This window comes from Macaca fascicularis, chromosome 5 (genome assembly GCF_037993035.2).
Source record: "Macaca fascicularis isolate 582-1 chromosome 5, T2T-MFA8v1.1".
Taxonomy (NCBI): domain Eukaryota; kingdom Metazoa; phylum Chordata; class Mammalia; order Primates; family Cercopithecidae; genus Macaca; species Macaca fascicularis.
Genome location: NC_088379.1, coordinates 114,606,576 through 114,631,971, shown reverse-complemented (window position 1 = coordinate 114,631,971; position 25,396 = coordinate 114,606,576). Strand labels below are relative to the sequence as shown.

Sequence of the window (25,396 nt, the reverse complement as noted above, 5' to 3'; positions counted from 1 at the left end):
TATAAAGAAATAATCAGAAATATAGTCAGATATTTACAGATGCTTCTCAATTTATGATGGGGTTATGTCCCAATAAACCCAGAGTAAGTTGAAAATGTTGTAAGTAGAAAATGCATTTAATACACCTAACCTACTGCCCATCATAGTTTAGCCTAGCCTACTTTAAATGTTCTCAGAACACTTACATTAGCCTACAGTAGGGTAAAATCATCTAATGCAAAGCCTATTTTATAATAAAGTGTTGGCTATCTCATGTAATTTATTGAATACCATACTGAAAGTGAAAAACAGGATGGTTGTATGGGTACTCACCATGAAGTAACATACACAGAAGAATGCCCGCTGGTGAAGAATGTTTGAAGCATTGAACTAAAAATAATTGCTGTATGATGGAGATGCTGCACCAACAGGGTTATCAATCTCTCTCTCTTCTGAAAGGCTTGAGAATAGCAGGTAGAAGGGCATTGACACTTGTTGATGGTTTAGCAGGCACAGTGTTCTTCCAGAAGATAGCAAGTTTTGACTGTATGATTTGTTTCTTCTTTTCATCATATATTTCTCTTTATCGCAAACAAGAGCATCCTGTATCTGCCATCAGTGCTTGTGAATCTCCTGTAATTGACATCTGTTCCTCTGACTTCCAAAAGCCATTGCTAATAGTAGTAGCAAATATTTCTGCCAGTTTCTTTGCTGTGAACTTTCTTGGTGCCTTGGACATCACTTCTGTTTTCTCTGCCTCAACTTCTTTACTTCTTTCTTCCTCCAATTCAGTCAGCTCCTTGTTGGAAAGTTCTTCAGCCTCGATGCCAACAAGCTCATAAATTTTCTCTTTATCAATGTCCAATTCTAGTGATTTCCTAAGCACTAGTATATTGTTACTCTTTCATCAACAGCAGAATCTTTGTTAAAGCCTTTGAATGTGTTCACATATGTCTTCATAACTTTCTTCCAAATGCCGTTCATGCATTGCCGTGTGACTTCTTCCCTTGTTGCGGCCATGTTCTGGATAGAATTTAGAATGCAGCCAGATTTAGTCGCTCCAACAGCCTGCGCAAACGTCTGGCGTATCAATGTGCTTTGAACGCAGCTCTTGTGCCTTGGTGCATGGGTTGAATGAAAGCATTTGTGTTCAGCAGCAGATTCACAACATTTACATCAAGATGCATGTCACCGATATTCTGTGGAAGCCCTGGAGCATTGTCTAAGATTAGAAGAATCTTGAATGGAATGTTATTTTTCCTACAATATTCTCTTGCCTATGGAATAAAACAGTTCAAAAACCAGTCATCAAACAATGCTGATATCCAGGCTTTTTCTTTATGGTGTACAGTTGCTCACATTCTTGAATGCTCTTGGGTTCTCTGAGTGGTAGATTAGGAAAGGCTTTAATTTGAACCCTGCAACACTTCTACCCCAGAGCAACATTTCCACCTCAAATTAAAGCCTTTCCTATAACACCCCAAAGCAGTGTTACACAGCCTTTGAATGCCTTAGACCCTGACATTGGACTCTTGGTGAATGTATATATGCTCTGGCGTATACTTGCAGAATAAGCTCATTTCATTGACTTTAAATATTTGTGCTGGTAAACACTTGTCATCCACACTTACCCTATGCAGCTCTTCCCAAAAGCTTTGGTACCTTCAATATCGGCACTTGCTGTCTCACCACAGATCTTCATATTATGAAAATTATGATGCATTTCGAAGTGTTGGAACTGGCCATGTCTTGCTATAAACATTTGTATATATGTAGGATCACTGGTATACTTTTTGACCTTACAGAACAGACTTCTTACCCTAGCCTGAATCATCGGTAGGCTAAGTAGTATGCACCTCTGTATCTGGTTTTCCATCCACATGACAAGTAATTTTTCCATATTATCAATCAGCCCAGCTCTTTTCTTTGTGATGATAGTGGATTTAACCAATGCTGATGATTTCACTGCCTCACTGATTCACATCTTATCCTTTAAGGTGGTTGATATCATGGATCATGAAAGTCCGAACTCTCTTGCAATGGCCATTACTGGCTTGCGCCTTCATACTGGGCAGTTATCTTGAGTTTCATCTCAAGAGTAATTGCCTTCCTCTTCTTCTCACCAGAAACAGGAGATGGATGAGTGTTTTGCAGACATGATAGGACACAAAAACACAGAACACAATATCCAAAACATGCCAGCAACGCAGCACACAGTAGAGTATTGGTTGTTTACCTATGTGACTGAGTGGCTGACTGGGAGCTGTGGCATGCTGCTGCTGCCCAACATAAAGAGAGTATTGCACCAGGTATCGCTAACCTGGGAAAACAGCAAAATTCAAAAACTTCTACTGAATGCGTATTGTGACTGCACCATTGTGAAGTCAAAAAGTTGTAAACTGGACCATCATAAGGTGAGGACCATCTGTATATAGAAAGGCATAAACGTTATTTATAATAGTAAAAATCTGAATAAACCTCAGTGGAATATTAGGTATCCAATAAAATTTAATAATGCAAATTAATGAATGAGTCATTTTCTTTTTTATGTTCTGTATGTAAAATTTTTATAACAAAAATGCATGTGATAAAATTTTTTACTTATGTTCCACATATGAACATGTTAGTCATAAGAGAGAAAAAATAAATATGGTATTGTGTTAGAAAATATAATATTTTAAAATTAATGTGGCAACTTGTTGACCTGTTTAAACATGAGTAGATTTTTAAATACAATTATATATTTATGAAAAGCAAATATCATGGAAGAAATCTTCCAAGTTTTGAATCTTTTCTTTTTATATTGAACCCCCCATAATAATCTCCATGCTCATTCTTACTCTCTGTCTCTTTCAAATTTTTAAAAAAGAAATATCCATCAGGTTTTAGATGAGCCACTTATTTTCCTCTGGAGTAGAATATGGCTTTTGCTTTCCAGCGTTAAAACCGTTGAGAATTGTTTTCCAAAAGAAAACCTTAAATTGAAAGATTATTGTCTAAGTAATATTATTTGACTGCAGCTAACTTGCAGAATTATTAATATCTATGCTGTAGGATAGCACAACAGGCAATATAAATTATGAATAATGTTTATCTCAGTCAAGTGTATAAGAATCCTTGGAAGCAAGAGCAGCTTGTAGACATTGGGAGATTATGCAGTCTTTGCAAAGCCACTTTAAAATTAATATACATAATCCATAATGCTTTATGTTTTCAATTGCTTCTCTCTCTAGTATATCATTTACATATTAATTAGTTTTAAAAATTAGTTCATGCTTTATCTAAATTTGAATGAAATGAAGTGTTAGAATCAGATATATAAACTATTTTAAACCTCCATGCAACACTTACAGAGCATAATTTACAAAGTAGTTTGATATAATATTTTCATATTAATTGGATATGGAGACCAAATCAAACTAGAAAGTAATTTTTCTTCAAGATGGAACTCTCTTTTGTATTGGTAGGTGTATACATAGGCTCCTCTGGCCTTTGGCTGCCTCAGTTTTCTTTATTATCTGAATAAAATTCCACTGAGTGTGCATTATATGGTTTGGCTCTGTGTCCCCACCCAAACCTCATCTCCAGTTGTAATCCCCATAATCCTCACATGGCAAGGGAGGGACCAGGTGGGAGGTAACTGCATTATGGGGGCAGTTTCCCTTGTGCTGTTCTCATGATAGTGAATGAGTTCTCATGAGATTCAATGGTTTTATGAGGCAGTTTTCCCTGCTCTTGCTCACTCTCTCTTGCCTGCCACCATGTACGACGTGCCAGCTTCCCCTTCTACCTTGATTGTAAGTTTTCTGAGGCCTCCCAAGCTATGTGGAACTGTGAGCTAATTAAACCTTTTTTCTTTATAAATTACCCAGTCTTGGTATATTGGGGTCTGGGACAGAACTAATAGGATATATATATATGAGTTTATTAAATATTAACTTACATGATCACAAGGTCACACTGTCTGCAAGCTGAGGAGCAAGGACAGCCAGTCTCAGTCCCCAAACTGAAGAACGTGGAGTCTGATTTTTGAGGGCAGGAAGCATCCAGTGCGGGAGACTAGGCCGATTTCTCCTTTTCATGTTTTTCTACCTGCTTTTTGTTCACTGGAAGCTAATTAGCTTGTGTTCACCAGATTAAGGGTGGATCTGCCTTCCCCAGCCCACTGACTCAAATGTTACTTTCTTTTGGCAACACCCACACAGACACAGCCAGGATGAGTACTTTGTATCCCTCAATCCAGTCAAGTTGACACTCAGAATTAACCATCACACTTGGGTATGTCTTTATAGCAGTGTAAAAATGGACTAATACAGTAAGACTTCCTTTTCAACATTGATGCATTTATTCTGCAGTGAACAGAAGCCAAGAGAATACTTTCTGGAACATTAGATTGAGAACTTACATTTTGAAAATATACCACTGTAATGTAAGGAGAGTAAGCATTCTACTGGTTCTTTAAAAATATTATTGTCTACCCTCTTTGGGCTAGTCAAAATAGGCTCACATTTCAGCAGTTCAACAATTGTTTCAGATGCACCTTATAGCTTGGGGTCTGAGATATTGGAGAAGAAAATGCAAACACATTCACAGAGTTGAGGATGGGCAAGATCCCTACTCCCTGGTGCTGCAAGTGTAGAATACATCTGTTCCACTAACTGGCACAGACTGTAGGTCAAACTGCAACTCTTGTAAGGCTAAGGGTCCCATTGAGAGGACAGGACCAGGCACAGTGGCTCACGCCTGTAGTCCCAGCACTTTGGGAGGCCAAGGTGGGTGGATTACCTGAGATCAGGAGTTTGAGACCAGCCTGACCAACATGGTGAAACCCCGTCTCTACTAAATACAAAAAATTAGCTGGGAGTGGTGGTGTGCACCTGTAATCCCAGCTACTTGGGAGGCTGAGGCAGGAGAATTGCTGGAACATGGGAGGTGGAGTTTGCAGTAAGCTGAGATTGCACCATTACACTCCAGCCTGGGCAACAAGAGCAAAACTCCATCTCAAAATAAAAGAAAGAGGATGGGATGAGGGACCAGGAGAGGGTTCCATGACAGGACTCCTATTGGCCCTCAAGACCTCCTGCCACCAGAACAATCCTGCAGCTACTCAGAGTCTTTTTGAGGTGGTTCTAAAGCTTTATCTGGATGCCTACTACAGGTCTTATTTTACAGGTGCTTTTCCTTTCACCTGAAAAGAAAAATAAACTTGACATCTCAGTGTGTAAATTTGAGAATTTTAAAGATAATGAAATTATAGTAATCATTTCAAATGATTGTTTTAGATGGCAAGGAATCTAACAATTCAAATCAACATCCAAATATGAGTGTACTAAAATAAAAGTAGTAGTCAAGCTTGGGTTTCTTAATGATGAGTTTCTGAGTTATTGAGACAATTTCTTTCTAATTATCTTGAAACAGAGGTAGTACCTTTTAGAGTTGCATGAACAATACTAATATTTCCTCGAGTTTTTGTAGATGGACGTTTTGAATTTAAAATCGATCACAGTAAAGATGTATGTGGATCTGTTATCCTAATCAATATTTCAAAATAATAGTGTACTTTAAAACTACAACCTTTCTGTGCCTATCTGTGAGTGTGTTAAATGGGAGAGCAGCATTTGTCCTGTCTGAAAAGGAAAGACACAGATTTATGATGTATAAAAAAAGTATCATGTAGTGAAACTAATTGCCTCAGTCAGAGATCCAAATGAGTTTGTCAATTCAGAGAATTGTGTTAGCACTTACTAGCAACTATAATTGTGACAATGTTACAGGATCCTTTGGGTGTCACTTTTCCAGCTGGAAACCTTTGTGGCCAGTGGCGCCTTTGCTTGAGTTTTGTTCAGACCCACTGGGCTCATTCTGCCCACTTGGCCTGGCAGGCTGTGCTTGGCTTGTGCTACCGGCCTGGGTCCTATACATGCCAAGGGTGAGCCAGATGCCAGATGGTGAAGGGTGTGTGAATGAGTGCAGGGTGCGGCCACTGCACACAGCCAAGGTGCACTGGCTGCTGCAGTGGGGCGGGCAGCTCCAGGCGCTGTCACAGGTGCCAGCTCCATGCAAACCTGTGGCTGGATAAGACGCACTGCAAGTGGCTTCTGCTGCAGGCACCCATGTCTGGGCAAGGGGAATGTGGTGGCACCCAGAAACTTGGAGACACCAGAAACCACAAAGCCCCGAAGAGGGAGTCACAGCCCTGGCTCAGGGAGGCCCTAGGTCTGGGCTCCCTGAAGGGCCACAGCTCTTCTTTTTTACTGATGCTCGCAGCATGGCGAGTGAGGGGCAGGTGTTTAAGCTCTGTTTGTGTTACAGCTCTTTCAGTCTTGCCATTTGGTGGGTCTTGAGTTCTTTTCCTACATTCAGGAAGAATGAGGTACATGGACAACTGGAGGATGAGCAGGACGGAAAGGAGACTTATTAAGCAACAGAACAGCTCTCAGGAGACCCAAAGTGGGTAGCTCCTTTCTGCAGGCAGGTCATCCTGATGAGTGTCCAGCTCTCAGCAGAGAGGAGACCCAGAGTGGTGGCCCCTTTCTGCAGGTGGTAGTCCCCATGTCCGTGTGAGTCTGTCTGAGTCTGGGGTTTTTATGGGCTTCAGAAGGAAGAAAGTGAGTGCTGATTTATCCATGGGCAGCCATGGGCAGGCCTGGACCCAGAACTGGCAGTCTGGTCCCCAGGCTTCAGGCCTTTCCTGGCTTGAAGGAGGGGTTTCACCAGGGACCCACCCCTTTCTGCCTAGGAACCTGTCTGCCTCCCACCATCATCAACATGTCTTCCATGGCACCTTGGCTGTTCATGCCAAGGGGCACCTGCAGGCCTGCACTGCGCTACCCTTAGCCCCACTGGCCTCCATTCTGTTCTCATTGGCACTTAAAGTCTGGAGGTGGCTGAGGCATTGGGGGGCTGCTATATCAGCACCGCCCTGATTATGCAGACACCCAGCTTGGTTGTGACAGTGTCTGGGCTCAGCCACAACTTTGCTCCACCCTGGAGCCGGCACTGGAAGTGGGGAGAGGCCAGAGAGTGGGAGCAGGCACTTCTAAGTCTACAGGGGCAGGAGGGGCTTCCCAGGCTCCCTAAATGCAGGGAATGCCAGGGTCTGGAGCCATGGCTGGGCAGCTGCAGCTGCCCCCAGAACTGCAGGGCACCCGTCCCACCAACTCAGTAGGGGGCAGGGATCCTGCCTGTTCCTGCCCCCGCTGGCTTCATGGAGCACACAGTCCTGGCTGCATCTCCTCTGCTGCAGCCAGCATCTTCTCAGCAGCCACTCCAGATGGGCCGCTGCTGCCATCAACAACAGTCCAAAAAAGAATAGTTAATATTGCTCTTTAGTTGCCTAAAGTAATGCATACTCCTGTGACAGGTCATCTCATTTATCATGTTCCATTGTGGCTTACTTGCCTCGCCAAACTTTCAACCTCCTTTGAATACTTTCCTGTAAAACATCAGCTACTGGCTGATTGTTTTCCACTTTGCTGTTCTTATGACCAGTTTTTAAGATCAGCTCCTCCTGCTGTTTCTTCTTTTTCCTGCTGGTACCTAAGCTGCCCTGAGAGCATTGCATTTAACTGTTGATGTACAGTGAGTCAGTGACCCGGAGCACTCAGTATTCTCCACTTTCTCATGTATGTTCCTAACTTCAGTATGTCTGTGACTTAACTGTTTCACTTGGCATGGCTTTTGCGTTTAATAGATTCAGGTTTTTATTTATGAAGCATTTTGGTGATTTGCTTGGGAAAAACGATCTTTTCAGGAATTCTATTTTTAAAAAGGCAACTTACAGTAGTTATAAATTATAAATCGTAATTTATAACTACTCATTCAGGGTGTCCTTTAGAAAAAGTTAACCTTCCCAGTTAATTATCAATAGTGGTCACTACCTTTAAATTACAATTAACTAGAAAAATACTCAGTAGTGAATGAAAATATTTGTATTAATAAAACTACTCAGAAGCAGCTTAAGGAAATTCTGAGATGTTTCTTTTTGATTAGTCTGGGCAAAGTCTTTATCACCACATGCTGTCAGTCACTACGAAGTTTCTGAGACACTCTCCTGCTCTCCCTCTATTCCACGGCTCCTGCTCAGAGCAGATACCATTACCATATCCCCAGAAACCTCTCCTCTGATCATGGCCCTGGTTTTGCCAGATGGCTCTATTATGATGACTGCAAGACTTGCGCTGTCAGATTGTCTTTTTGCAGGTAGGTGCCTGCTAGTGAATAGATTGTTACATCCTAGTGAGTGAGAGGACCTGGTGTAGGCAGTCCTGGAATCTCCTAGAAGAGTGGTAAGGCCTGTGTTGTGTATTCCAAGTTTTAGATCAGAGTTACTGAATTCGTTACATTGTATGCTTTGTTTCTGTGGGAAGCTTCTCTATCAACCACTTCCTCTTTTCTCTCCTTTTTTCTGTTCCCTCCCCCAACACACACGCCATACACCCCTGAAATTCATATTATACATTAGAGTAATCTGAGTTCCTTTAGTACTATAAACTTTCCAATGCCTATATAGATGTCAGTTTTTAGTAGTAAACAGTTATTTATGGCTGTTTGTTCTATCACTAACATAAAATCCATAATGCAATATATATTTTATATAATAGCATATAAGTGTATGCACGCATCGTGCCACATCATTTGGTCAGTGTAATGGCAGGAATGCGACATATTAAAGATGGACAGGAAAAGTCTGTCACTTGTAGAACAACCACAGGAGTCTGAAAATATCACAACTATACTAAACAAATTTTCGTTTGAAGAAATTCTTCCTGGTTTTACAGAATCCTGCATTTTAACTTTCACATAACACATATAAGAGATGTAATATATTCTGGGATTCTATAAAATATTCATGTTCATGTTTTTTTTTTTTTTTTTTGAGACAAAGTATCACTCTATAACCCAGGCTGGAGTACAGTGGCACAATCTCAGCAAACTACAACCTCTGCCCCCCGGGCTTGAGTGATTCTCTCACCTCAGCCTCCCGAGTAGGTGGAATTACAGGTGCGTGCTAACACGCCCAGCTAATTTTTGTATTTTTAGTAGAGACAGGGTTTCACCATGTTTTCCAGGCTCGTCTCAAACCCCCGACCTCAAGTGACCCGCCCACCTCGGCATCCCAAAGTGCTGTGATTACAGGCATGAGCCACCACGCCCAGCCACATGTTCACATTTCTGAGTTTGCATTAGTTCAAAACATCAGAAAGACCAAAAGCTTAGAGCTGAGGGGAGTTGGTGGGGGGCGGGGCAGGGGAAGAGTGCACAAGAGTGACCACATGTTTGTAATTTCACCCAGTACATGGATCTGGAAAGATCCATAGTTACATGTAAGTGGTTCTTGGGAGAAAACCTTTGTAGCCAGCCTAGGCAACATGGCAAGAACTCAAAAAAAATTTTTTTTTTTTTTGCAAAGTTAGCCGGGCATTGACAGTGGCATGTGCCTGTAGTCCCAGGTACTTGGGAGGCTGAGGTCAAAAGATCACTTGAGCCTGGGAGGTCAAGACCACAGTAAGCTGTGATTGTGCCACTGCACTCCAGTGTGGGCAACAGAGTGAGACCTTACAACAAACGAACCAACAAAAAACCTTCATAGTGTCTCCACAGAAATCTTCTCTATGTTTAGTGCTGATTTTAGAGCTATTATCCTCAAGAAGCTTTGCTGAACTGGCTTCTGTATATGTATCAGTTGCAGGTAGGAGTGCCTACTGGTCCTAGGTATGCTTCTGGAAGCAAAGATTCATGCTGTGGCAGCCCTGGAGTGGTTGGGAAGTTTAGAGTGTTACCGGCTTGAAGAATGCTCTTGTACCATAGTTGATCTGAACAAGTCTGTATATAACTGTCAGCTTAAACTTCTAGGCTGAAAGGCAGAATGACCTGGTAGAAAATGCATAAATTGTGAAATCAGATTTGGATTTAAACTCTGGCTTTTCTATAAGTTTGTATAAGTTGTAACCTTTAGCTTATTTCTCTGAGCCTCAGTTTCTCCATCTGAAAAATTCAGGGCAGTTATGAGGAATAATTGGAATAGTATATCCAAAAGTGCCTGGCACTTGGTAAGGAATTAATAAATGTTATTCTCTTTCTCTCTCTTTCCACTGCTGGAAAGTAGAGGATTGGGGTGAGTAACATCTGCATTGACTTGGTTTGGCTCCCCTTCCTAGTTTGACCTGCCAACTACATTTTCAGGCAAAGTTCTTGGAAATCATCTGTTCTATCCCCAGTGAGTTAGAGAACAAGTACCTAAGGAAATTGCAAGCCTGGAGAGAGGCTAAGAGAGACAGTTCCCGGGCCTTCTCTGGGAGCTGTATTAGCTCCACACTTTCCTGTGTGATACTTGTGCCACACAGCTAAGACAATGAGACTGCACATTATTTATTTACTTTTTAAGATTTCTTAACTCAGTGTGAACATTTTTTTCAATCTCATCTAATACAAAATCCAGTTGGAGGTTATAAGAAGTTGATATGTAATCCATACTTTTATTCACAGGTGATTGATCTTTAGCTAGAAGCATTTACAGTTATACTGCTTTGAAATTTTTGATCAGCTTAAACAAGAAAATGACATTTAAAATAAATTAGATTGGACAGAGGTCACATAATCTATTGACTGTGTGAAGAGTTAGGATGCGTGATCCAAAGGCATCTCATATCCTTTTAAAATGTCCTTAGGCTCAGTTATGCAAAGTAAAAGATAAAGGTTTATTTTTTAAATTAACTTAAAATGTTATTGAAATAATGAGAAATTAAAAGACTTGATGAGCTCTAACACTAAAGTATCTGCATTTATTTTTTTAAAATGTAACTCTGTCATGTTTGAATATGTAGCTCGCAGTCTGTGCTTTGAATAGCTCATAGTTTGGGCTCATAGCCTGTCCTGGAAGACTCTTCCTTTAAGTAACCCCTTCATCACGATAATACTAGGTATGGTATTCCTTTCACCTTCTCTTTTTCCAATTAAATTTTAGAGCACGCTAAAACCCTGGAGTCATTCTGGAGTTAAATAGACTATAATATCAGATTTTAGATAAATAGCATAAAGTAAAACTAGTAGGATGTGATATGAGTTTTTTAAAGCCACAAGTGAAATTTATCAGTAGTTAGGGTATTATCTTCAGAAATATTTGTAAATATTTCCAGAACTAGTTTCAGTTTTGGTAGTGAAAATATTCACTTAGGATACAATTTTGTAATTGTTTTTCTTTTTCTTCTTCTTTTTAATTTCAGGGTCAGCGTGGGCCTCAGGTAAGATAATTCTTTTCTGGCAAATAATTATTTTCCATTTAGAATTTTTCCAGTGTGGAGGTCTTTCTGCAAATCTTTCAAAAGATATAAAAAAGCTATGAACTGGTAATCACGACACCACACAGTAGACCAAATATTTCCCAGGAGTAAACCCTTGGGGCCTCTTCAGGGTTGTGTGAGCCACATCAGCTGTTGGGCCAGATGGCAGATTTAACAATGTACTATCATATAAAGCAAAACTCTTAACTGATCTGAAACAGTGCCACAGGACTTTAATGTAAGACAGCACGACATAAAAGTCGAGTCTGAACTGGCTTGCATTATGTACTGATTAATCGTGTACTAATAATGTTGTGAATCCCTGCAGACTCTGATTATTTATACTGTGATCCTACCAGCTACTTTTGATTCATTACAGACAGATATTGAATTTTTAATTTAGAAACAACTGCCAAAGACATGATTTATAATTAAGCATGAATGCAGTCAACAGAAAATCTTACTGAGCCCTAAATCATATTGAAGAAAATAAGCAAATTTTAGGAAGAGAAGGAATGTGGTATGAAGATGGAAATACAAAAGAAGAAGTGAGTTTTCAGAAATGAAAAGCCAGTACAAAAAACTCAAACAACAAATTCAGTATCAATACTAATTATAATCCGTAGGATTCTATAGAGAAGAAAATGCAGTTATTAATGTTTTACTTTTAATACTCCAGTGCCTATAAATAATATAATTCCTTACTGAACTCATCTCCATCGCTTTCCCCTTGATGTACTGAATGCTATTTCTGCCTTAGATTGTTTCACAAATAAGCCATTTTCATGATAGCTTTGTAGTAAACATCATGAATTATCTATTGTGTGCTCCACCTCATACCAGATCACAAGAATATTATTTATGGTTTGTATGATCTCTATATATAGATGTCTAATGAAACAAAAAATTCCACATACTTCAGTAAACAAGTTCTTTTCACACCAAGCTTATGAGAAAGTTTGACTTTTAATTAATTTGTATTGATATCTGAAAATACCTATATTCTCATCATTTGTGATTTTCACTCTTGTATTCCATGTTGGTTCAAGGTAATTATTAATGGAATAAAACCCATAGGAGAAAGTTATAGCTTGTTTACTAAATTTGAAATAACCATATTATAATGGAATGAAGACAAGTAAAAGATGTTTTGCATGGTTTCTTTTGTTTTTGGGGGGTTTTTGTTTTGCCTTTTTTTTTTTTTTCTCTGAGACGGAGTCTTGCTCTGTTACCCAGGCTGGAGTGCAATGGTGCAATCTTGGCTCACTGCAACTTCCGCCTTCTGGGTTCAAGTGATTCTCCTGCCTCAGCCACCCAAGTAGCTGGGATTACAGGCACCTGCCACCACACCCTGCTAATTTTTGTATTTTTAGTGGAGATGGGGTTTCACCATGTTGGCCAGGCTGGTCTTGAACTCCTGACCTCGGGTGATCTACCCGCCTTGGCCTGCCTCCCAAAGTGCTGAGATTACAGGCATGAGCCACTGTATTCAGCTTGCATGTTTTCTTTTATTTGATGCTTACAACAGCCTTGGAAAGTATTATTAACCTACGTGTGTGTGTGTGTGTGTATGTGTGTGTGTGTGCACGCGCGTGTGTGTATAAACATACAGAAACAGAAGAAATAAATTACTCACATTAATAACACCATGAACTGGGAGCTAAACTGAAGTCTATATCTAAAACCCTCATACTTTGTAGTGCTCAGCCCTTGAGAGAAGGTGGTGAGACAGCCGATGATAAAAGAAGTTGAAGAGTTGATTTTGAGAGATTGTAATCTTTAACATACTTTAATTATTAATAGGATCTCTGTCTTAGCTATACCTTCTTTCCTGCATCCCAAAGCAGTTCTTAAGAAATTGAGCATAAATAATTTATTTGAGACATGATCCTAGAAAGCATCATGAGAGAGTGGAGAAATGACATAGGGAAGGCAACAACACCAAAAAATGGGTGCCTCAATTTGCAGGTTACTGCTGTGGACAATTGGGGCTCAATCCTGCTGAGGAATCTTGAGAGACTGTGTAGAGCATGTTGCAGAATCATCCCAGAGAGGGACAAGGAAGTTGATGGATTTATCCACTAATTTCCCTGCCTTTACTGTTGAGGGTCGCAGCTGGGTGCTGGCTTTTCAGCACTCCTGGCCTGCTGTGAAAGCAATTTAGGAAGCCATAGCGACGTATGGGACCTGTATTCTAGCACTGTCTTAGAGCAGGTAGTGGTGGACAGGCACCTACATGTGCCACAACATCCAAGTGTACGTGTCTTATAGACAAGACAGAGTAGAAAATTCAGATATGAATAGAAAGACTTGGGAAATTAAATATAAAGGCAGCATTAAATGCATAGTAATTAATAAGATACTAAAGAGAGTAACTGTAAAAAGAAAAACAGTCATCGTAAATCTTGAGTATACAGCCACAGTTAATAAACAGAAGAAAGATCATAAACCAACATTGGAAACCAAGAATGGACAGGACCAGAAAAACCGTGGATGATGGTGGCTGAGAATGAACATATATCATGACACTTCAGAACACCTTCACATAAGGTCCTGTATTTACTATGGCTCTGCAGAAACATAGTCTGCCTAACTGCCTATGCTGGAAAATGTTGAAAATTTGCAAGGAGGTTGGAACCAGCATTTTCAAATGGTCCCATTCGAAACCTGCTCTGGTTTCCTTTGTTTTGGCTACCAGTTTGCCTTTAGTGGATGTGAAATCTCATGATCATTTAGTTTAAAATGTCTTCCTCACATCACAGTAAAAGGAAGTCAATAAATTGAGGAAAGGTATTTATTGACTTTTCCCTCATATGAGGGAAAACATGAAGCCAAGACATACCCTCACATAATCTTTCCACAGCTCAAAAAAGAAGTGAAGAGTTGTTGTTGTGTACCCAAGGAAAAGCCTGGCCTACCTCTTACGCCTACATCATCATAATATTTTTCCAAAGAAACTTCCATTGTTAGATTTAAAATTAAATAACTCTTCATGAAGTTTTGCATTTGGTGCTTGATAGTCATTAGCTTTTCTCTGATACTCTTTAAATTATAGATGAATTTTGTATAGGCTCTTATCCATCTGTATATTTTGTTTTCCCTATTACCTATTGTAATGTGTTACTTTCCTAACCCCTGCTCTGCTCTTGGGAAATTTTCTTTTACAAAAAACGTGGACCTTAAACTGACTTTTAAAAAATTACTCTTCAGCAAAATTAGTTTTATTTATTATTTTTTTAACTTTTATTTTAAGTTCAGGGTTACATATGCAGGATGTGCAGGTTTGTTACACAGGTAAACGTGTGCCATGGTGGTTTACAGCACAGATCATCTGATCACCCAGGTATTAAGCCCAGAATCCATTAGCTATTCTTCCCAATGCTGTTTCTTCTCCAAGCCCCCACAGGTGTCCAATGTGTGTTGCTCCCAAGCCCCTACAGGTGCCCAATATATGTTGCTCCCGACAATGAGTCCATGTGTTCTCATCAATCAGTTGCCACTTATTAATGAGAACATGTGATGTTTGATTTTCTGTTCCTTAAATAGGCTTTCAACCACAAAACAAATTTTATCTATCATAAATATGAGCACTTAGAAATGATATATGTAGTAGATTTGATTATAAATATCTGCAGCAGAGTTTTTGTATTTTATAGTTATATCTTACATTAACACCTTACTGTAAGCCTACTTTTTCTTTGAGTAAATTTATATAAACTGTACATTAAATCTGTTTAGCATAGATCTATAAGGTAAATACATACAGTGTGTTAATGAGCAATATGCATTTTAAACCCAAATTAGAGGGTGAACGCGATGGCTTACACCTGTAATCCCAACACTTTGGGAGGCTGAGGGAGGCGGATCACTTGAGGTCAGGTGTTTGAGACCAGCCTGGTCAAAATGGTAAAACCCCATCTCTCCTAAAAATACACACACAAAAATTAGCTGGGTGTGGTGGTGCACACCTGTAATCCTAGCTACTAGGGAGGCTGAGGCAGGAGAACCGCTTGAACCTGAGATGGAGGTTGCAGTGAGCCAAGATAACTCCACTGCACTCCAGCCTGGGAAACAGAGTGAGACTCAAAAAAAAAAAATTAGAAAGTTGTTATGGGTTTTTAAGTTGTTGAAAGCTTTCGTTTATTTGATCAAATTTTTCTTAAAATTTCCATGTTCTGTTTACTTGGCTCACTGAAAATTATCCTTTTCACATACAGTATATGTCTAGTAACAGGAACTTGAAATTTTGTCTTTTCTTTTTTCCTCTTCTTTTTGTTGACTCAAAATGATACCTACTTTTTTCTTAAAATGTCAACCCTTTTGATTTCTTTGATTTTATAAGATTTCTCACCTAAAATGTCAAAACTTTTTTGTTATTTATGTATAATTCAGTATAACTGGCCTGATAATTCTGTTCCTTTCCAGCTCTGGGTCTCCCTAGCACATGCTATTAGCTGTGGGAAAATGGAAGGGTATGGACATTGCCTAAACTTCTTCTTTTACTCTCCGTCTTCTTTTGCAACTAGTTAAGGAAAACAGCTTGTCATCTGTGCAAGGTTTCTACAAACAAATTCTTCCTTAGCCAACCCTTAAATCCACATTTCCCACCCCTGCTTGAGTCATGGCCATGCCATTCAGACTTTTCTTAGCCAGCCTACTGCCACTGAAAATCTACACTTCTGACTTTCAATGGATTTTTCATTAAGACCCTATTACTAATAATGGTCTGTTTCTATTGTACAATGGGGATTTCTTTTAGGTACTTTTAAGAATAGGCTTTTGTGGATTAGGCTGGGAAAAGAAACCATATTCATATTGTGATTCCTATGGTAAGATATAATTAGGTTTCCAAACAAAATACTTCCTCCAAAAAAGGGTTGTAAATGTTTAAGTTGGGGGATTGATATGGTTTAGACCTGTGCTCCCACTCAAATCTCATGTGAATTGTAATTCCCAATGTTGGAGGTATGGCCTGATGGGAGGTGATTGAATCATAGTGAGGGGTGACAATGTGGTAGCCATCCTTGCTCACTCTTGGCACCTCTTCGGCCTGGACGTCCACTCTGGCCACACTTGAGGAACCCTTCAGCCTACCACTGCACTGTGGGAGCCCCTCTCTGGACTGGCCGAGGCCAGAGCCGGCTCCTTCTGCTTGCAGGGAGGTGTGGAGGGAGAGGCGCGGGTGGGAACCGGGGCTGCTGCGCGGCACTTAAGGGCCAGTATGAGTTCTAGGTGGGCGTGGGCTCCAGGGACCCCACACTCAGAGCGGCCGACTAGCGCCGCTGGCCTGGGCAGTGAGGGGTTTGGCACCCGGTCCAGCAGCTGCAGAGGTCACGCCAGGTCCCCCAGCACTGCGGCCCCCCCACACTGCTCTGGAATTCTTGCTGAGCCTCAGCCATCTCCCCCTGCGGTGGGCTCCCAAACAGCCTGAGCCTCCCCAATGGGCACTGTCCCCTGCTCCAGGGCGCCCTGTCCCACTAACCACCCAAGGACTGAGGAGTCCAGGTGCACCAGTCTGGTGGGCAGCTCCACCAGTGGCCTTGGCTTGGGAGGGATCCACTAGGCGAAGCCAGCTGGGCTCCTGAGTCAGGTGGGAACTTGGAGAACTTTTGTGTCTAGCTAGAGGATTATAAAGGAACCAATCAGCACTCTGTGTCTAGCTTAAGGTTTGTATATGCACCAATCAGCACTCTGTGTCTAGCTCAAGGTTTGTAAATGCACCAATCAGTTCTCTGTCTCTGGCTAATCTAGTGGGGACTTGGAGAACTTTTATGTCTAGTTAGAAGATTGTAAATGCACCAATTAGCACTCTGTGTCTAGATCAAGGTTTGTAAATGCACCAATCAGTTCTCTGTCTCTGGCTAATCTAGTGGGGACTTGGAGAACTTTTATGTCTAGTTAGAAGATTGTAAATGCACCAATCAGCACTCTGTGTCTAGATCAAGGTTTGTAAACACACCAATCAGTGCTCTGTGTCTAGCTAATCTAGTGGGAACTTGGAGAACTTTTATGTCTAGGTAGAGGATTGTAAATGCACCAATCAGCACTCTGTGTCTAGCTCAAGGTTTGTAAATGCACCAATCAGCACTCTGTATCTAGCTCAGGGATTGTAAATGCGCCAATCATCACCCTGTCAAAACGGACCAATCAGCTCTCTGTAAAATGGACCAATCAGGAGGATGTGGGTGGGGCCAGATAAGGGAATAAAAGCAGGCTGCCTGAGCCAGTAGTGGCATCCCACTGGGGTCCTCTTGACACTGTGGAAGCTTTGTTCTTTCGCTCTTTGCAATAAATGCTGCTGCTTGCTCTTTGGGTCTGCACTGCCTTTATGAGCTGTAACACTCACTGCGAAGGTCTGCAGCTTCACTCCTGAAGCCAGCGAGACCACAAACCCACCAGAAGGAAGAAACTGCAGACACATCTGGACGTCAGAAGGAACAAACTCCGGACATACCATCTTTAAGAACTGTAACACTCACTGCGAGGGTCTGTGGCTTCATTCTTGAAGTCAGTGAGACCAAGAACCCACCAATTCCAGACACAATAGGGGTGAATCTTTCATGAATGGTTTAGCACCACATCCTTGGTGCTGTCCTTCTGATAGAGTTCTCATAAGATCTAGTTGTTTAAAAATATACGTAATACCTCCCTTCCCTCTCTCTCTTGCTGCTGCTTTGACTTTGTGAAGTGCTGGCTCCCCCTTTGCCTTATGCCGTGATTGGCAAGGAAGCTTCCTGAAGCCTCCCCCAGAAGCAGAAGTTGCTATGCTTCCTGTGCAGCTTGCAGAATCGTGAGCCAATTGAGCCTCTTTTCTTTGTAAATTACTTAGTCTCAGGTATTTCTTTACAGCAATGCAAGAATGGACTAATATAGAGATTGTGCATCCTTTAAAGTTTATTAAAAGATTTGAACAGAATTGTAATTAACAACTTGTTATTCACGTGCAAGTGTTTATGTCAGGGAGAATTGTCTTGCATAGGTTGAACATTCTCTTTGTTAAGCTGTTCTTGCATTGCTATAAAGAAATACATGAAACTGGTAATTTATAAACAAAAGAGATTTAACTGACTCATGGTAGTGCAGGCTTTACAGGAAGCGTGGTGCTGGCATCTGCTCAGCTTCTAGGGAAGTCTTAGGAAGCTTGCAATCATAGTGGAAGGCAAAGGCGGAGCAGGCACATCACATGGCAAAAACAGGAGAGAGAGAGAGAGAAGGTGCCACACACTTCAACACCCAGATCTTGTGAGAATTTGCTGTCTCGAGGACAGCACCAAGTGGATGCTAAATCATTAATGATAAATCCACCCCAATGATCCAGTCACCTCCCACCAGGCTCTACCTCCAACTCTGGGGATTACATTTCAACAAGAGATTTGGGTGGGGGCAAATATCCAAACTCTATCGTTCCCACATCATCGTATTCATAGTATTTATATTAAACAGTGCAAACTCCTCCTTAGAGAGTAAAAAAAAAAAAAAAAAAAATTCAAATCTACTTGTATATCACATGTTATTTTGTAAAGCCTTCCAGATTAATAAGGTTTTATTTTGCTGACTGATGGTAAAAAGGGAAAGTGTCTTTTATTCAGTGAGTGGTTCTGATCATCTTCCTAAAGCTGAAGACAGCATAGATTGTTGAGAATTGCTGGGACTAGAAAGCTAAATGGCAGCAAATTCTTTTACAGTCATAGTATGAAATTAAATAAGAAAGGAGACCTCAGGGAAGAGAGGTGAGTCTGCATTTACCTAAATGAGTGAGAAAATGGTTCTTGACAAGGGAAATGAGATGGTGAAAGGGTATTAGAATTAAAAAAGCAATCCTCACAGCTGTGGTTAAGATGGAAAAAGGGCCAGGGAAATGAAGAGAGAGGATATTGCTGTGAATCTCCTGAATCAAGGGAAATAAAACTCTTGGAGAGGAAAAGAGGGGGAATAAAGTGAATAATATCACAGCAACCTGGAAAAATAACAAGCAACAACAGAGGGTAAAGGCAGAAAGAAGACAGAGAAATGAAAGAAAAGGCAGATGAGCATTGGTATTTCATTTTGTTTTTGTTTTTATGAGATGGAGCCTCGCTCTGCCTCCCAGGCTGGAGTACAATGGCCCGATCTCGGCTCACTGCAAGCTCCGCCTCCCAGGTTCAAGCTATTGTCATGTGTCAGCCTCCCCAGTAGCTGGGACCACAGGCGCCTGCCACCACGCCCGGCTAATTTTTGAATTTTTGGTAGAGACGGGGTTTCACCGTGTTAGTCAGATTGGTCTCGAACTCCTGACCTCAGGTGATCCACCCACCTCAGCCTCCCAAAGTGCTAGGATTACAGGCATGAGCTACCACGCCCGGCCTTTTATATTTCAAACTAGAAGTAATGAGAGTTTTTGAGAGTAAGGCTAAGTTTATTAAAATGAAATTTACCCTGATATTTGTTCATTAATTCACATTAACATAATTCAATTAACTACTCAACAAGTACTAGCCCCTATATTCAAAGCACAATGTGCAAGGCACAATAAGGCAGTGTAATTGTGGTAGATAAACAGACCCAGTCTGTGTTCTTGTGATAGTTCTGGTTTTTTTAATTTTAAAAATTGTATAAATTAGTTTAAGTTCTTTGTAAATTCTGGATATTAAACCTTTGTCAGATGGATAGATTGCAAAAATTTTCTCCCATTCTGTAGGTTGCCTGTTTACTCTGATGATAGTTTCTTTTGCTGTGCAGAAGCTCTTTAGTTTAATTAGGTCCCATTTGTCAATTTTGGATTTTGTTGCAATTGCTTTTGGAGCCATCATTCTCAGCAAACTAACACAGGAACAGAAAAGCAAACACCACATGTTCTCACTCATAAGTGGGAGTTGAGCAATGAGAACACATGGACACAGCGAGCGGAACATCACACACCACAACCTGTCAGGGGTGGGGGACAAGGAGAGGGAGAGCATTAGGACGAATACCTAATGCACACGGGGCTTAAAACCTAGATGATGGGTTGATAGGTGCAGCAAACCACTATGGCAGATGGATACCTATGTAACAAACCTGCCCGTTCTGCGCATGTATCCCAGAACTTAAAGTAAAACAAAAAAAAATTGTATCTATATTTTTATTTAAAACTACTTAGTAGACAAAGACTGAATATACTCAAGATGTACAATGTGATGATTTCACATACATATATATTGTGCAATATTATAATTTTTCACCACCCATGTTGTACATTCAATCTTCAGAACTTGTTCATCTTGTAATTGAAAATTTGTGCCCTTTTACCAACATTTCCCCATTTCTGCCACCCTCCAGCCTTTGTTCTATGCTTCTATGAGTTTGACCTCTTTAGATTTCACATTTAAATGAAATTATGAAATTATAAAATATTTATATTTCGGTGTCTGGTTTATTTCCCTTAGCACAATGTCATCCAGGTTTATCCATGTTGTTGCAAATGGCGGATAGTCTTTTTTGTGGCTAAATAATATTCCATTGTGTATGTATACCACAGTTTCTTTACCTGTTCATCAGCTAATAGACATTTAGGTTGATTCCATATCTTGACTATTGTGAGAAATGCTGCAGTGAACACGTGCATGCAGATTTCTCTTCAACATACTGATTTCACTTCCTTCAGATATATACCCAGCTGTGGGATTGCTACGTCCTATGGTAGTTCTATTTTAATTTTTTGAGAAACTTCTATACAATTCTCCATGATGGTTGTACTAAATGATATTCCCACCAACAGTGTACGAGGATTCCCTTTTCTCCACATCCTTACCAGCACTTGTTATCTTTTGTCTTTTTTTACAGTAGCCATTCTGACAGGTGTGAGGTGATATCTCACTGTGGTTTGATTTTCATTTCCTTGGTGAATAGTGATGCTGAACACCTTTTCATATCCCTGTTGGCCCTAGGTATATCTTCTTTGGAAAAATGTCACATCTCTTGTGATAATACTTTTAATGTTATCAATAATAGTCTATAAAGTGTCAAAATTCTCAAATGTTGCAGACCCATCCCTTCCAAGGATGACTTTAACCCCACCTGCAAGTCCTGCTCTGCATCTGCACATCTGGGTAATCTCCAGGTTCAATGGAGACCTTAAACATGGGGCATTTAAATAGGCCCTTTTCCAATATGCAGGTAACTCAGGGTCAATACTGTTATTCTAAGAATGGTCCTAGAGTCATGCCTTAGTTCTCAGACAATTAAGTTTCTGCCCAGATTCTAAAACCCTTGCTCTGGAACTAAGTCATTTCCTGGATCCCCATCTCTGCATTCCCTTTCTACCTTGTACTCTTCATCCCAGTTCTCCTTTCCCATTCCTCACTACTGCCAGGTATTCAAGTCACAGTACTAATACTTCGTGCAGCTTTGCCAGTGGCAGGCTGAACAGTTTAAACTCTGTAGCTCACTGCCTACCTGACAGGATCTCACATGCCTGTTTCTTTTAACCCTGGTTTCCCCATTGCCATTCTGCCCACTGTGAAGATATGCCTGTTGTCTGGCCACTCATTGCTGCAGGGAGGCAAGTCAGGAAAGTGAGTAGTTAGCTTTTTATCTGTATCTGTAGTGCAGGCATTTAGGATTGAGTGTACTATCAACCAGCAGCATCCTAATACAATTATATATCATAGTTCTGATTATGTCACTCTTCTGACCTCAAAACCTTGAGTCTTAATATGTTTTTCATTTAGAATACAATAGAATCTAGATTCTTGCTTGACATTCAAATCCTCTTACCTGGCCTGTTTTCTAGCCTAATCTCCCATTAATTTTTCATTAATGCCCTTTCTAGACTATGCTTCCCCCAAAACAAATCAAACCATTTACTTCTTTTCTCTTCAAATCTTTCTTTTTGCCTTTTCTTATAGTAGCCTTTCCTCCTAACCACTGGACACACTCAGTTTCCACACATCCAAATAGGATACCCCTTCATATCTGAATGCTGCTTCTTCTATTAACAAGTCTTTACTCTCCCTTAACTAAATGTAATTTCTCCCTTTTTCTGAATCCTGACAATATTCTTTCTCTCTCTCTTTATATATATATATATATATATATATATATTTTCTTTTTTTAGACAGAGTCTCACTCTGTTGCCCAGGCTGGAGTGCAGTGGCACAATATCGGCTCACTGCAAACTTTGCCTCCTGGGTTGAAATGTTTCTCCTGCCTCAGCCTCCCAAGTAGCTGGGATTACAGGCTTGTGCCATCATGCCCAGCTAATTTTTGTATTTTTAGTAGAGAAGGGGTTTCACCATGTTGGCCAGGCTGGTCTCAACCTCCTGACCTCAAGTGTCCTCCTGCCTCAGCCTCCCAAAGTGCTGGGATTACAGGCATGAGCCACCAAGCCTGGCACTGTGTAACTTTTTATATAACACTTTACAATTAAAATAGAGGGGCATGGACCTTGATCAGACAGGTTACATAATTCAAATCCCAACACCTGCAAGCTATCTATCTTTGGCAAGTTACTCAATCAGGCTAGTCTCATTTTCCTCATCTGTGCAGCAGAGATAATTATGTCTTATCTCAACAGTGTGAGGATTAAAATAAGATAATATATGTAAGATGTCTAATGTGGTGCCTAGTTCATAGCAATCACTCAGTGAATATTAATTTCCTTCCTCCGGTTTCCTCTTTAAATTGTGTTATAATTATTCATGAACATTTTTTTCTTTTATCTCTTTTTTTTTGCAGAGTTTTTTTTATTATTATTATTCTACTTTAAGTTCTAGGGTACATGTGCACAATGTTCAGGTTTGTTACACACGTATACATGTGCCATGTTGGTTTGATATACCCATCAACTTGTCATTTATGTTAGGTATTTCTCCTAATGCTATCCGTCCCTCAGACCCCGACCCCTCAACAGGCCCTGGTGTATGATGTCCCCTGCCCTGTGTCCATGTGTTCTCATTGTTCAACTCCCACCTATGAGTGAGAACATGCAGTGTTTGGTTTTCTGTCCTTGTGATAGTTTGCTCAGAATGATGGTTTCCAGCTGCATCCATGTGCCTGCAAAGGACATGAACTCATCCTTTTTTATGGCGGCATAGTATTCCATGGTGTATATGTGGCACATTGTCTTTACCCAGTCTATCATTGATGGACATTTGGGTTGGGTCCAAGTCTTTGGTGTTGTGAATAGTGTCACAATAAACATATGTGTGCATGTGTCTTTATAGTAACATGACTTATAATCCTTTGGGTGTATACCCAGTAATGGGATGGCTGGGTCAAATGGTATTTCTAGTTCTAGATCCTTGAGGAATCGCCACACTGTCTTCCACAATGGTTGAACTAATTTACACTCCCACCAACAGTGTAAAAGTGTTCCTATTTCTCCACATCCTCTCCAGAATCTGTTGTTTCCTGACTTTTTAATGATTGCCATTCTAACTGGTGTGAGATGGTATCTCATTGTGGTTTTGATTTGCATTTCTCTGATGACCAGTGATGATGAGCATTTTTTCATATGTCTGTTGGCTGCATAAATGTCTTCTTTTGAGAATTGTCTGTTCATATCCTTGCCCACTTTTTGATGGGGTTGTTTCTTTCTTGTAAGTTTGTGTAAATTTTTTGTAGATTCTGGATATTAGCCCTTTGTTAGATGGATAGATTGCAAAGATTTTCTCCCATTCTTTAGGTTACCTGTTCACTCAGATGATAGTTTCTTTTCCTGTGCAGAAGCTCTTTAGTTGAATTAGATCCCATTTGTGAATTTTGGCTTTTGTTGCCAATGCTTTTTGTGTTTTAGTCATGAAGTTTTTGCCTATGACTATGTCCTGAATGGTATTGCCTAGGTTTTCTTCTAGCGTTTTTATGGTGTTAGGTCTTACATTTAAGTCTTTAATCCATCTCGAGTTAATTTTTGTATATGGTTAAAGAAGGGATCCAGTTTCAGCTTTCTCCATATGGCTAGCCAGTTTTCCCAGCACCATTTATTAAATAGGGAATCCTTTCCCCATTGCTTGTGTGTGTCAGGTTTGTCAAAGATCAGATGGTTGTAGATGTGTGGTAATATTTCCGAGGGCTCTATTCTGTTCTATTGGTCTATATCTCTGTTTTGGTACCACTACCATGCTGTTTTGGTTACTGTAGCCTTGTAGTATAGTTTGAAGTCAGGTAGCATGATGCCCCCAGCTTTGTTCTTTTGGCTTAGGATTGTCTTGGCAATGCAGGCTCTTTTTTGGTTCCATATGAACTTTAAAGTAGTTTTTTCCAATTCTGTGAAGAAAGTTATTGGTAGCCTGATGGAGATAGCATTGAATCTATAAATTACCTTGGGCAGGATGGCCATTTTCACGATATTGATTCTTCCTATCCATGAGCATGGAATGTTTTTCCATTTGTTTGTGTTATCTTTTATTTCATTGAACAGTGGTTTGTAGTTCTCCTTGAAGAGGTCCTTCACATCCCTTGTAAGTTGGATTCCTAGGTATTTTATCCTCTTTGTAGCAATTGTGAATGGGAGTTCACTCATGATTTGGCTCTCTGCTTGTCTATTATTGGTGTATAGGAATGCTTGTGATTTTTGCACATTAATTTTGTATCCTGAGACTTTGCTGAAGTTGCTTATCAGCTTAAAGAGATTTTGGGCTGAGACAATGGGGTTTTCTAAATATACAATCATGTCATCTGCAAACAGAAATAATTTGACTTCCTCTTTTCTTAATTCAGTACCCTTTATTTCTTTCTCTTGCCTGATTGCCCTGGACAGTACTTCCAATATTATGTTGAATGGGAGTGGTGAGAGAGGGCATTCCTGTCTTGTGCCAGTTTTCAGAGGGAATGCTTCCAGTTTTTGCCAATTCAGTATGATATTGCCTGTGGGTTTGTCATAAATATCTCTTATTATTTTGAGATACATCCCATCAATACCTAGTTTATTGAGAGTTTTTAGCATGAAGGGCTTTTCCGCATCTATTGAGATAATCGTGTAGTTTTCTGCATGTGTTTTCTGCATCTATTGAGATAATCATGTAATTTTTGTCATTGATTCTGTGTATTTGGTGGATTACATTTATTGATTTGTGTATGTTGAATAAGCCTTGCATCCCAGGGATGAAGCTGACTTGATTATCCCTGATGGTGGATAAGCTTTTTGATATGCTGGTAAATTCGGTTTGCCAGTATTT

The 25,396-nt window shown here is 40.3% G+C and overlaps 1 protein-coding gene across 2 annotated transcripts in view; it reads left to right on the top strand.

Annotated features, from left to right (window-relative positions):
- Positions 1–25,396, top strand: part of COL25A1 (collagen type XXV alpha 1 chain) — a 506,241-nt gene that overhangs the window by 291,747 nt on the left and 189,098 nt on the right. For both annotated transcript variants that reach the window (XM_065545315.2, XM_045392741.3), the window contains exon 5: positions 11,205–11,222. In XM_065545315.2, coding sequence (XP_065401387.1) covers positions 11,205–11,222 — 18 coding nt within the window. The remainder of the gene's footprint in view (positions 1–11,204; positions 11,223–25,396) is intronic.